This window comes from Eretmochelys imbricata, chromosome 26, assembly GCF_965152235.1.
Source record: "Eretmochelys imbricata isolate rEreImb1 chromosome 26, rEreImb1.hap1, whole genome shotgun sequence".
Taxonomy (NCBI): domain Eukaryota; kingdom Metazoa; phylum Chordata; order Testudines; family Cheloniidae; genus Eretmochelys; species Eretmochelys imbricata.
Window position 1 is genome coordinate 5992974 of NC_135597.1, and position 12986 is coordinate 6005959.

Consider the following 12986-nt stretch of genomic DNA (forward strand, 5'->3'; position numbering starts at 1 on the left):
CACCAACCCCTCATCTGACCTCACGGCATGCCAGACCTCTCCATTAATGTTTCTGCCCATCTGCCTGGATGTTGGTTTTCTCCCTTAAAAAATCTTGACCTGACTTGACCTTCCTGGAGTCACTTGACAGCAGCCGTACAGCCTCTCTCTCCCTTTCCGCTCCAGCTCCTCACATGCAGCAGATCAGCAAGCAGAGCCTTTTCTGGCAGGCCTTGCAGCTGCAACCCTTCGGGAATGGGCCACATGGCAGAGCTGCTTTCCTGGCAGTGTCTGCCTGTTTCGCCCCGTGAAATTCCTACGTGGTGCAATTGTTTAGTAGAGCTGTCATGGACCCTGGGGTCCTGATCCGGGTACAGACTGTGCAGGGGAGGGGGGGGAGACTCCAGGTACCTTTCCTCTGCCAGAGGGATCGGTGCCACTAACCAGGCAAGTGTTGGAGTTCTGTTCCACGCTGAATTGTTGTCCCTGTGCTGGTGAGAGAGAGCGGGGCAGTGTGGCTGTCACGCTAACAGCTGGACGCGTGCAGGTGGCATGGGGTTCAGTGATGTTCAGCTGCAAAGGGAATCTGCTGCCCCCTGCAGGGCACACCGCCATACCTTCACAGGGCGTAGGAAGGCCTGTGTCATCCGCACCGCTGGGTGCACGTTATCTTGTGTGGGGAAGTCGAGTAAGGGATAGGACAGCTGGAAGGACGGGGCCTAACCCAGCCAGGCAGGGGTACTGGAACTATTTGTATAATGGGGGTGCTGCGAGTGATTGAACCGAACTGTAAACTCTGTATAGAATTCAGGGTAGCAGCCGTGTTAGTCTGTATTCGTAAAAAGAAAAGGAGGACTTTTGGCACCTTAGAGACTAACCAATTTATCTGAGCATAAGCTTTCGTGAGCAACAGTTGCATCCGATGAAGTGAGCTGTAGCTCACGAAAGCTTACGCTCAGATAAATTGTTAGTCTCTAAGATGCCACAAGTCCTCCTTTTCTTTCTGTATAGAATAGAAACCACTTCAAGTCAGAGGGTGCAGCAGCACCCCCAGTTCCAGCACCTGTGCAGCCAGGTGTACCCACTGGAGAAGGTCTGACCCAACAAGGTGCTGACTGCATGCCTTAGCAACTGGGCTGTCTGTGCCCTTTCAGTCCAGCAGCCAGTGGCTGGTGATTCCCTTAGTGCTCAGGGCTGCAGGGAATACTAAAGTTAACCACACTGCCTGTCTCCTTTTGCAGGATCGCCTGGTCACCATGATTCTGGGTGTGAGTCCCCGATGCCACCTCCTGGTGATGCTGCTCTGCCTCCTGGGCATCTCCTGCCAGACGCAGGCTGGCATGGACGCCTCGCTGCAGCCCGCCGTCACTGCGGCTTCCTTCCTGCAGGATCTCCTGCGCCGGTACGGCGAGAGCGACGTGCTGACCCTGCAGCAGCTGAAGGCTCTGCTGAATCGCCTCGATGTGGGGGTGGGGCACGAGAACATCTCCCGATCGGAGCCGCAGCGCAGGAACCTCTCCCGGGTAACATGCCACGTGAATTCCTGTGTCTCTTCCCTGCAGTGCCCAAGGAGGGATGGCCCAGCTTAACACACTGCTGCCCCTCTGCCCCTCGTAAACACAGAGTGCGAGGTCACCATGTCACGGGCTAAGCTTGTCCGGAATGGACAATCAGATGGGCCATGTTCTCTGCAAGGATACTCCTTGGGCTCACGTGGGCCCTGTGTCACCCATGCAGGGAAGCTGCTTGAGCTCCACTCGGGAGACCATTGCTTCTCCTGCTATATCAGCTTGCTCCACTCGCTGCCCCAGCTGCTGTGCATTGTGTTCCCATTCCTTCGGTGTTCTGCTCCCAGGGAGCCAGCGGGTGAAGTTGGGTGAAAGCGGGGAAACCCTGGTTCTTGTGGGGTGGGGGAATCCATTACAGTGCAAGCAGAACTGCTGTGATGGTGGCAGGCAGGATATTGCCTCTGTGTGGAGAAAATTCTCAGGGAGGGGGAGGAAAACAGCCCCTGTAGATGGGTGGTTCGTGGGACCCATTAGACCTGCAGAGGGGGCTAGGGCCTCACATGCAGTGAGATAGGCCCGTGTCCAGTGAGGGGCTGCTGTGTGTGTATTGTTAGAGAGCTTATTCCTTCACTCTCCCACTTCCCTCGTTCTTCTCGCATGAACGGAGAGCAGCAATACCTGAAGTCCGAAGGTGCAAACAATTCGATGTTTATTGGGGTGAACTTCCAGCAAAAGCTTAAATCGAAGTTCCTTTTTCCTTATTTTCGAATCCCAACTCACTTCCTGTTTGCCCCTAATTTATATAGTAATAGTCTTAGCTATACCTTAACTAATCATTCTACTGAAATTTAACGAACCAATCCTAACATATTGTAACATGATTAGCTAACCAATTATATCCCACCACCTTAATTAGTTTACACCCAGCAAAATTAATTATACAGCAGACAGAAACAATCACAGAACCAGACAGAGGCCATGCCAATAAACAATAGCAAAGTGGGAACTATCATGACAAAACAATACAGAAGTGAGGATTTCACAACTACATCTATAAAGACATAAGGGTTTCCCAGCTGTGTCTATTGATAAGTGAGTTCTTACCAGACAGAAAACTATCAACCTAAATTTCCTTTTACATCTTCTAGGCACTTCCCTTTCTCTGGAGGTGATAGGCACTATCAGGACAGGAGTGTATTCCTAACAGCCCAATAGCACCTTCTTTCAATGTGACTAGTTTGGAATGTGAGGATGTGACCGGTTGCTTCCCAACTTATGGCTGCCTCTGTTGCTTCCCAACTTATGGCTGCCTCTGTTGCTTAGCCAAAGGCCTTAGCCTAAGAACAGGGCCTCAGACTGTCACAGTAAGAGAAGGACCTTACACTGGCAGACAGTGATTTTGATTCTTTCTTTTATACCTCTAACTAGCCAAGTGATAAGAATACACCTAAATTCTTAAAGTACAGGCCTTTGCAGACAGGCCTGAATATCTGTATCCTAACGTGTATTGGCCAGGAGGGGAAGGAGTTAGCAGGGGGAGGAGGGAGAGGATGCAATCGAAGAGCCCTCTGGGGATGCCCATATTGCCAAGCCAGACAGCAGAGCACAACCATGGGATGCTCAAGGTCTCTCTTTCCCCACGCCAGTGCTTCAGCTCCTCAGAGCTCTTCGCCGCCCACAACCTGAGCGAAGGGTCCCATGTTGGCCCGAGCAAGTTCCAGGAGTTCTGCCCGACCATCCTACAGCAGCTGGAATCTCAGGCGTGCACAGCAGAGAACCTGGAGAACGAGGAGAATGAGCAGACGGAGGAGGGGAAGCCCAGCTCGGCAGAAGGTGAACAGATAGCCAGTGGGCACGGAGAGGGGACCAGGACCTGCGTTAGCTCTAAAGGCATTGCTGAAGCACAAGCTTTCCGAGCGCCTCTCTTGAGTGCAGGGCACAGATGCTTTTTCTAGCCCTCACTGCAGAAATGGGGCATATTCTGGGCTTAATGTGATAGCACCTGTTCATAACCCTTCCCTTCCCAGCCTCCCAGGGCAAGCCATGGCTTCAGCCCTGCAGCAGGAGCGACGCACTGGGGCTGTGTCTTTGGCTGACAGTAATTAGAAAATGGTGCTAGCCTGCCCAGAAAGAGAGGAACCATGGGATGCAGGGAACGGAATCATGGATTTTGGGGAGTTTGACTCCCAAGTCCCAGAATTTCACTAGCTTCACGACACATCCCACCATGTGCAGCGAGGAAAAATCCCAGAATGCACTTGGCGAAGCAAAGAAGCATAGGATACCCACCCGGAATACCACACGCTTAGTGTGCCCCGCGCCCCGCCGTACGTACACAACGATGTGAATTGAAACAGGGCACAGCTGTCCCACTTTCGTGCTGTTAACGCAGCATACGTATCGCGCACCAGCTAGTGCGTGTCAGCACAGTGTGAACTCATTCCCCATATAGACCAGCCCTCAGTTACACAGGGGAGTTGTGGGGACAGAGATCCTAGACAGCGGGGCCTTTTTTACATTTAAACCTCAGCTTTTCCAACAGGCAGCCCTTTGAAGGTGCTTTCTGAGTTGAATGTGGATTCGGGCTGGCACTCGTAATGGGGCTGCTTGCTAGGTGCTAGCCCTCCTAATGCTAGATGGCAGAGTGCAGGGACAGGGTGGTCTGTCGCCATCCCCCAGCTGTGTTACGTTACAGAAAGTCACATCAAACACCCCCCCACAGCTCTGTTTTCCCATCTATGATCTGAGTGGCAGTCCTTACCTGCCTCCCAGGAGGCTTGCCTGAGAGTGAAGTGCTTTGGGATGAAAGATGCTGTCAAAATGCACTGTACTGCTATTAAGCCTGTCCTCTTAGCAGTGGCTTTGGGGCAGTTGTTTGGAACCAGAGGCACCCCGATAAAATCACCCCTCCACACCTGCATATGCAGGGCTGGATTTTCTGCCTTTCCTTAGGTCATTCCAAAGACTCTTCGTTGTAGGTGAGGAGAGACATTTCTCTCGTGATAGCCTTGGAAAGCTAACTTTCCAAGGGTAGCTTGGAATCTTGATGGTTTTCCTCCAGTGTAATTTTCTCGCAGATTCCATGGAAAGTGCGGAGGCACTAGTGTTTGCAGCCTGTTGAATCTGCCCTCGCCTTCCCTACCCATGGCACTGCGGGGCAGAGAGAGAGCAGGAATTGGACCATTGACAATGCAGAGTGGAGAATTTGCTGCTGGGACATGTGACTTTAGTTCCCAGAGCAGTCAGCGCTCTCTTGCTCCATAGTTCTAGCAGAGGCAGTGCTGTCTATCAGTGAGGAAGTGGTGCTTGATTACTGGTGTTTGTTACTGCTACCCCAGCCCCACACACACTCTCACATTCTCTCTCACATGTGTTCCAGGTTAATTCAGCTCAGGAGGGCCTGTTTTTTATCTTTCACTAGAGGATCTTGTTGCAGGTTAATAAATAACAGGGATTTCTATAGCCCCTTTCATCCAAAGCACATTACAAACGGTTTACATGAATTGTATTTTGCCCACCTCTGAAACGCTGCTGCCACCTCTGAATGGATCGTGGCAGCTGTCTCAATAGCCACACAGCAGCGCTGTGGGACGGACTGTGAAGAATAGCACGCCATCCGTCACATGGCAGTTACGGGAGTTCAGGGACGCAGCATGCGGTTGCTCAGATTAGAATTTCCCGCGTATGCCAGGGTGCTGGTGGTTTGTAGTGCCTAGGAGCCCAGCCGTGGACCCTGTTGCGCTAGGTGCGGTGCAAACACTGCCCCAAAGGAGCTTATCAAAGTAGAGTCCTAGGTTAACTTTCCAAAAGTGCTAGGGGACCTGTAACAATCCAAAGCGGCCCAGACGGCCGATCGGCTTCTCGGAACCATAACGCCCCCTGTTGGAACGCACAGTTATGGTCTCAGGAACTCCTTGTTAGACCTTCTCTGGTGCCTGCGATTCTCCCCGCTGCTCGCAGGTGTTCCTGGCTCTGGCTCACTCTTTCCAGCCTGTTAATGGCATACAACTGAGCTCAGTGCCTGGAGCTTAATTATTCCCAGTGCCCTTTAAAGTAATTCAGAGACATGGAGAAGCATTAACCAGATTTATTTCTCCCACCGTTTCCCCGTCCTGTAACTGTCTCACCATTAAAGTATCCCAAGCAGCGCAGTGGATGGGAGTGATCCTCTGTCATAACAAGGCCCCCTCCTCAGTGAGGCCTGACTCCCCTGGCCTTCCCTGCCCAGCTGTATCCAGAGCTGCTGGCGTCTGGCCCTTCCCACCCCCAAATAGCCTTGGTAATCCAGCCCTCATTTCTTCTTGTTCCGCAGTGTGGGGCTTTGGCTTTCTCAGTGTGTCACTGATTAACTTGGCCTCCCTCCTTGGAGTCTTCATCGTGCCCTGCACCAACAAGGCCTTTTTCCGACGGGTCCTCACTTATTTCATCGCGCTCTCCATCGGGACGTTGTTCTCTAATACGCTCTTCCAGATGATCCCAGAGGTGCAGTAGAACACACCCTGCCCTTCTCTCTCTCTCTCTCTCTCTCAAAGGGCTGGCTCTCCCACTTGCCTTTACAACCCAGCTCCTCCCAAACAGATCCCTCTGTCTCCAAGGCAGAGGGAAACTTCTCTTCCATGCTGGCTTCCTGCCAGTGGCTTTCCAGGACCACCTTGCTCCTCTGAGCACCAGGAAACATCACGTGGTCCCCTCAGGGTTAACGTTTGGTGTTCAGGCAGCATGGGGAGCCCTGTGCCATCCTAGCTTGCTTCCTCCTTCCTTCCTGTGGGGTTGCCTGCAGCCTCTCTGAGAACAGCAATATCCTGTAGTTGCAGTGCAGCTGGCAGGGATCCTAGCTCTGGAGGGAGGGAGAAGAGAGCTCCCTCCCACACGTGACTCCTGCTGGGTGGTTACACAGCCCCTCTCTTCCGCCGGTAATAGTGGTTCGAAACATGGGTGGTCCTAGCTCCTGTGAGATTGTAATAATAAAGATCTCTTGCTCTTCATGTTCCTGGTTGCCAAAGGGGAGACTTCCCAAAGCCTGCCCGTGATGAGTGACACTAAGCATAGACCAAGCATGTGCAAGTACGTCAGGCAGCATCTGGGAGCTTTAAGAGGACAGGGCACTCCTGTGCTGGGTTGGCAGCATCTGTGCTGTGTCAGCGTTGGTCTGATGGGCAGAGGCTGGTGTAGGGGCGTTCCTGGGGCTCATAAGAAGGGTGTGTGAAAGAGGAAGGAAGGAAGGAACAGAGGGTAAAAATGCACAGAAGGAATTGAAGAAACCCCTCCTGCCTGGGGATCCCAGCTTTCTTCTGGCTCCCAGTCTTGCTGATTAAAGGCAGCAGAGCCCCTGGAAAGATCTATGCAAAGTGAGGTTTCCTGGTGCCCTGATGGGTTTGTCAGATACATTACAAACTAATTTTTGTTTTAATTGCACAATTCTGGAGCTAAATAAATATTCCCATGTGCTTTACAATCAGGTTTTGGAAACTCACGCGTTCCTCCAGCATCCTGCTTTCTGGCAGCAGGATTTTCTCAGCAGGGTCTAGGTACTTAGGGACCTCAAATCCATTTAGATCCTCAAACTTTCAGCCTAGAAGTCATGGAATTAAAATAAAATCTCAGCTTCTCACTGGAGTGATCCTTCCACTGTGATCCCAGGGCTGCTTTGCGTTGAGCATTTGTGTGTGCATTGTACTGCCCTGAAGAAGACAGGATATCTAGTCGTAAATGGATATTACCCTTCTTTGCCAGTGCTCCAGAGTGCAAGATCTCTTGGCTGTTTCAGTCAGCTGCCTGCTGGCAAGCAGAGGGAGTTGGGGACAACAGGATTGGTGCTTGTTTCTCTCAGCCCCTCGCAAGCTAAAACAAAGCTAGTATGTTTCATGTTGGGTCTCCAGGCCTGGTGGTCTTAACCTAACTCCCAGTATTCCTGCATATTCCATGCTGGCAAGGGCTGTTATCACATCTCTAAACCAGAGTCTGATGGAGCCCCTTGTTTGTGGGACTTGGGGAGGTATTTTTCAGCTCCAGAACTGTAACTTTGTTGTATTTTTTCTCTTAAAAACCAAACAAAATGCCTTGTTTCTGGATCTGATGGGAACTGAAATGATGGTGTACACTCCACCCCCATGGTATGCACGTTGCAGGAGAACTCCCACGGCATGGAACGCAAACGCAGGTTAATCCATTAGGCTGGAAGGGTCTCGGACAGCCCAGGCAGAGCACTTGGCCTCTCTGATTTTGTCTGGTGCCCAGATACTCCAGTGATGAGTGCACTAGGCATGCACAGGGTGAATCGGCTCCACTGTGCGATGAGGGTGGAGTGTATGAGATGCTGGCTGTAAAACTGAAGTGCTCCATGGAATGCTGGAACTCTGACCCCGGGCCCCCCCCATTAAATGGGCCTTATGCCTCTGGGAATGACATGTGCCCACTGGGAGTCTGACAAGGTCACCAGGAAAGTGAATCTGTTTTGGGAGTAGGACCCTGATTTTATTTCTGTCTTCAAAATACACTTCACGTCCACCTGCCACAAGCTAACTTCCATTCTTGGAGTGTTTATTTTAAAGTAAGAGCCTTGTTAGGATGAGGAATCTCATTCCTTCACCCAAATCCCGGCCTCCCCAAGGAGAGAATCCATCCTCTCATCAGTCTGTGGTGCAGTTAGTCACAGCAGCCGCATTCTGGAGCGTGGGCTGTAGGGCCAGCTCTGATGATTCACGTTCCCTGTAGTGTTCCAGCCACGATCTTTCCCTCCCCAAAGGGGCCAGCATGTCAGAGTTCCAGAGCCATCTTGTACCAGGTTTGCTTCTGGCCTCCCTGAACCAATTCGAGATTGATATGAAATCACTAATAAATGTCCCTTTTTCTCCTCCCTTCTCCCCCTCCCACTCTCTCTCTCTGGTGTGGATTCACTTCTTTGCTGTCCTGTGTTGATTTCCTTGGACTCTCCTGCCTTCTGTGGTGTAACTGGGGTGGGGTTGGCACGCACGCTGAAGTCTGGGGTTACGGTTTCCTCTGCGTGACCGTCATCTCCCTCTGCTCCCTGGTGGGAGCCAGCGTGGTGCCCTTCATGAAGAAGACCTTTTACAAGCGGCTGCTCCTCTACTTCATAGCTCTGGCGATTGGAACTCTCTACTCCAATGCTCTCTTCCAGCTCATCCCTGAGGTATGGTGAGGGCCCTCGGGCCTGTCATGTGTGTCTGTCTGCCTGCGCTCCCTGGTTTGAGGAGAAGCCGGTGGAACTTGAAGAGAAACATGAGTGAATGTTGCAGGGAGACAAAGATCTGGTCGGACCTGGTCTGTGCCTGCATCTGGGAGCTGGAAATGTTTAAGGTCCATCAGCAAGGCTAAATGCTGCTGTATGACTGTGTTAAGCTCCTAGCTGCTTTGCCATTGACCGTGTGACCGTGGACAAGTCACTTCCACCTCACCTTTCGGTGCCTATCTATAAAATGACCCTGATTGTATTTACTTATCTGCCAGGATGAGGTTCTGGCCATGGTCTAGCACTGCTCAGAGGACCTCAAAGCCTTAGGATACGTCCACACTATGGAGACTATATTGGTACAGCTATGGCTCCATAGCTATGCTGGCATAACCCCATAGCTTAGAAGCAGCCTGCACCAAGGGAAGGGGTTTTTTGTTGCTGTAGGAAGACCACCTCTCTGAGCTATAGTTGCTGTGTCAAAAAAAGCATTTGTCCTTCGGCCTAGCTACGTCCACCGTGGGGATTAGGTCAGCATAGCTGTGTGTTTTTTCACACCCCTGAGCTATGGCAACCTAACTTTCAAGCGTAGACCAGGCCTTAGCCGTTCTCAGGCCATATAAAGAAAGTGGCTTTGACGTGTGAACAAAGCCAGGCTTGACTGGGTCACTTTTATGGTAGAGAGCAGATGGGGTAGAGAGAAGATTCCGTGTTGAGCGGAGTCTGAGCTGCCTGTTGGTGCCACTCGCGTCCCTTCTATACGGCTCAGTGTTCGTGCTGGCCGAGAGTGGTCGCGCTCCAGGCTATAGTCTCAGTGGTGAGTTCGTTGTGAGAAGCGACTTAGACCATCTGGGCTTTGATATAAAAGGATCCCCAGCCCCTGTGCTAGAAAACACCTTCTATGCACACAAGAAATGAATAAGCTGAGAAAAGTGGAGTTGCTGTCCAGAAATCCCCAATGCAGGTGCCTGATCAGCGATTGTTGGTGCAGTTGCTTCTCCTGATTCTGTGCTCAAAAGGGAGAGGAGAGGACAGGACAGCTAATGATGTTTTCTGGGAGTGGACTTGCTAATACAATAGATTTAATTGGCCCACCTGCCTATGTTTATACTCACATCTGACTTGTGAGAGGAGGGACAGTGAATTTAAAAACCAATAGATTTAAAGCAAAGGCATTTTATAATTAACCGGTGGAACTCGCAGCCACAGGATATCAAGATGAGTAGCTGAGAGAGATTTATAGAGGTATTGGACATTTTAGATTAATGTGAGTAGGATCTGCAGTGACACTGTCTGAGCTAAAAATGAGATGGGCTAACAATCCTCGTGCATCAGGGCATGAGCTGATTACGTGTGGGGTCAGGAAGACAGTCCCTTCTAGCATGCAGTAGTATTGCACAATTAGGTGTGTTAAGCCTTTTCCTGAAGCATTCATTGGGGGAGAAAAGACTAACTGAAGTGCTCTTCTGCTGTCCCTGTACCGAGAGCTCCTAGAGACATGGGTAGGGGAGGTGAGGGACGCTGCTGGCGTTCATGGTTCTCAAATCTTTCTCTGTTGCCCCTTGTCTACAGGCCTTTGGATTCAACCCTCAGGAGGATTATTATGTCTCCAAATCTGCAGTGGTCTTTGGGGGCTTTTACTTGTTCTTCTTCACAGAGAAAATCCTGAAGATGCTTCTCAAGCAGACAGATCAGGTGAGGTTGAGTTAGTCCCATAGGAGCGGGTTAGGCATTCCCAGATGGTACCGCTGCCAGAAAGGTGCTTCCCAATGGGTTTACTCTGATGCAATTTTCAAAAATCCATTTTTTTCACCCCGTTTTTCAGTTTGGAGTGGAATCTAAATCTGCTGCATGCCCTTGACTGGTGCACTCTGGAAAGGCCACCTGCTTTACTGACTCTTAAATCCTGTGTGTGAATAGAAAAGCTTAATCTTTGTACAACAAACAGTGGTTCCTTTTTACATTTGGGGGAGGATGATATTTTTGACAGAAAAGGGGGAAGTAAGAGGCACTTGGGCATGATGCTGTATGTTTCTTCCTTCTCCTGATCCACCCCAACAGCTGTCACATGCCATCCCAGAAGTAGTTATAGTGACTCGTGTGTGTGTGTGTAGTTTGTACAGTCAGTTAGCAGAGGTGGAAGTGCTCTGGGATGAAAGATGCTATGAAAATGTACAATCACAATGTTGGGCTTCAATAATCAAAGAGACTCTAGTTTCCTAGTGGTTTTAGTCAGCTTCAGCATTACCGTGTCTGTGAGGTTTCCTGTTCTAGCTTGTGGGCAAGATAAAATAATCAGCATGCCCCAGGCGTTTATGAGCCAGAAATGTACAAGTGACTGCATGCATCCATGCTGCATGTGGCTAAAGCCTGTGAATCTGTGTATCCTTCCAGCAGCATCACGGGCACAGCCACTACAGCCCTGAGACCCTCCCCTCCAAGAAGGACCAGGAGGAAGGCGTCACTGAAAAGCTGCAGAATGGGGACATGGATCACATGATCCCTCACAGAACCAGTGAGCTAGAGTGCAAGAACCCATCTGTGGATGAGAAAGTCATTGTGGGCTCTCTGTCTGTCCAGGTTAGTGCCTATCTCCCCTGGGGTTACCAGTTACAGCTGTTTGGAGGCGTTGGCTTAGTCTGCAGAGATGGGTATGGCACTGGGCAGCGCAGTAAGACAAGTGGAGTTGTCCACAGTCGGGCGTGGGTTGGAGACCCAGCCAGTGGGGTTCACGTGTGACTTGGGGTGCTCCCTTGCAGGACCTGCAGGCTTCCCAAAGTGCGTGCTACTGGCTGAAGGGGGTGCGATACTCTGACATTGGCACGCTGGCCTGGATGATCACCCTGAGTGACGGGCTCCACAACTTCATCGACGGCCTGGCCATCGGTGCCTCCTTCACCGTGTCTGTCTTCCAAGGGATCAGCACCTCCGTGGCCATTTTCTGCGAGGAGTTCCCCCACGAGCTGGGTACGTGGCTCTTCAGCTGTGCACCTTAACTGCGTTTGCTCCCCATCCAGCCAAATATTTAAGCATGTGCTTAAGTGCTTAAGTCCTTAAGGAACGCATGAAAGCACTTGTTTAACTTGAACCTATTTCACCATTGTCTTTCAACCGTCAACAAAGTGTACCAACTTCTCAGTCATTTAAAGAGACGCGTGTGCATGTGGTGGAGGACGGTATGTGAAACCGTGCTAGCCAGGGTAGGAAAACTGTGGGATCACATGGTGTAATCTGTTCTGAAAACCAGGGGTGTTTGTGATTAAATTTAGATTGAGAGACAGCTGGTAAAACGCCTGTTATGTGTTTGTGTTTGAATGTAGAGAGTGACACATGGAAGTAGATGTGGATCTCAGGCACCTGGCAAATCAGCGATTCTGTCAGTGTTGCAAAGTTTTGGTTCCCTTGGGCTAGGGTGGCCTCATTCTTGCAGTTAACTGCATAGATTTGTGGCTTGACACAAGACTGCTTCTTGAGCAGTGTAGGGCACTGCTCTGAGGGTTAGGAGGACCTTGGTTCTATTCCTGCCTTTACTGCCAGCTCACGATGTGACCTTAGACCAGTCACTTCCCCTCTCTTTACTTCTGTTTCCCCAGGTGTAAATCAGGATGATGATACCCTACTCTCTGTTTAAAAGCACTTTGAGGTCTATGGATAGAGATGTTCTATAAGAGCAAGGCATTATTATTATTTATTTTATTATGTAAGGCCTTGATTCAGCAAGAGGATTGAGCATTGAAGCATTTGAATAGTCCCATTGACTTTGACTTCAGTGGGGCTACTCACATGCCTAGAGTTACACATATGCTTAAGCACCTCAGTGAACAGGGGGCCTGATTGCTGAGTGCTGTTCTCCAGTGGGATGCTGCATTTGGGCAGCTGATGCATCCATCCCATAGATGGTCATGTGTAGCTGTCTGTCTCCTCCTCTCCTTACGTGATCCTCCCTTTTGCAGGTGACTTTGTCATCCTGCTAAATGCCGGAATGACAATCCAGCAGGCGCTCTTCTTCAACTTCATCTCGGCCTGCTGCTGCTACCTAGGGCTGGCCTTTGGGATCGTGGCAGGCAGCCACTTCTCTGCCAACTGGATCTTTGCTCTAGCTGGTGGGATGTTCCTCTACATTGCACTGGCTGATATGGTAAATCCCAAACCAACAGTAGCTGCTGGATAGGGAATCGGAGCATTGCAGGGTTTTTTTCTGCAGTGACCACTGGCCAATGAGCGCTGATGAGCCTCTGTCAGGATTATTGTTGTACAGGAAAGCTTTGATGATACAGGGCTCTGGGAGCTAAGAGGACTTGCCTAACGGC

At 50.6% G+C, this 12986-nt stretch overlaps 1 protein-coding gene across 4 annotated transcripts in view; it reads left to right on the forward strand.

Annotated features, from left to right (window-relative positions):
* SLC39A14 (solute carrier family 39 member 14) overlaps window positions 1–12986 on the forward strand; it is a 29200-nt gene that overhangs the window by 11152 nt on the left and 5062 nt on the right. For 3 of the 4 annotated variants that reach the window (XM_077805604.1, XM_077805603.1, XM_077805605.1), the window contains exons 3-9: window positions 1221–1502; window positions 3134–3320; window positions 8468–8637; window positions 10249–10371; window positions 11071–11256; window positions 11436–11643; window positions 12630–12814. In XM_077805604.1, the coding sequence (XP_077661730.1) occupies window positions 1236–1502; window positions 3134–3320; window positions 8468–8637; window positions 10249–10371; window positions 11071–11256; window positions 11436–11643; window positions 12630–12814 (1326 nt within the window). In that variant the 5' untranslated portion in view covers window positions 1221–1235. The remainder of the gene's footprint in view (window positions 1–1220; window positions 1503–3133; window positions 3321–8467; window positions 8638–10248; window positions 10372–11070; window positions 11257–11435; window positions 11644–12629; window positions 12815–12986) is intronic. The other variant, XM_077805606.1, reaches the window with a different exon arrangement.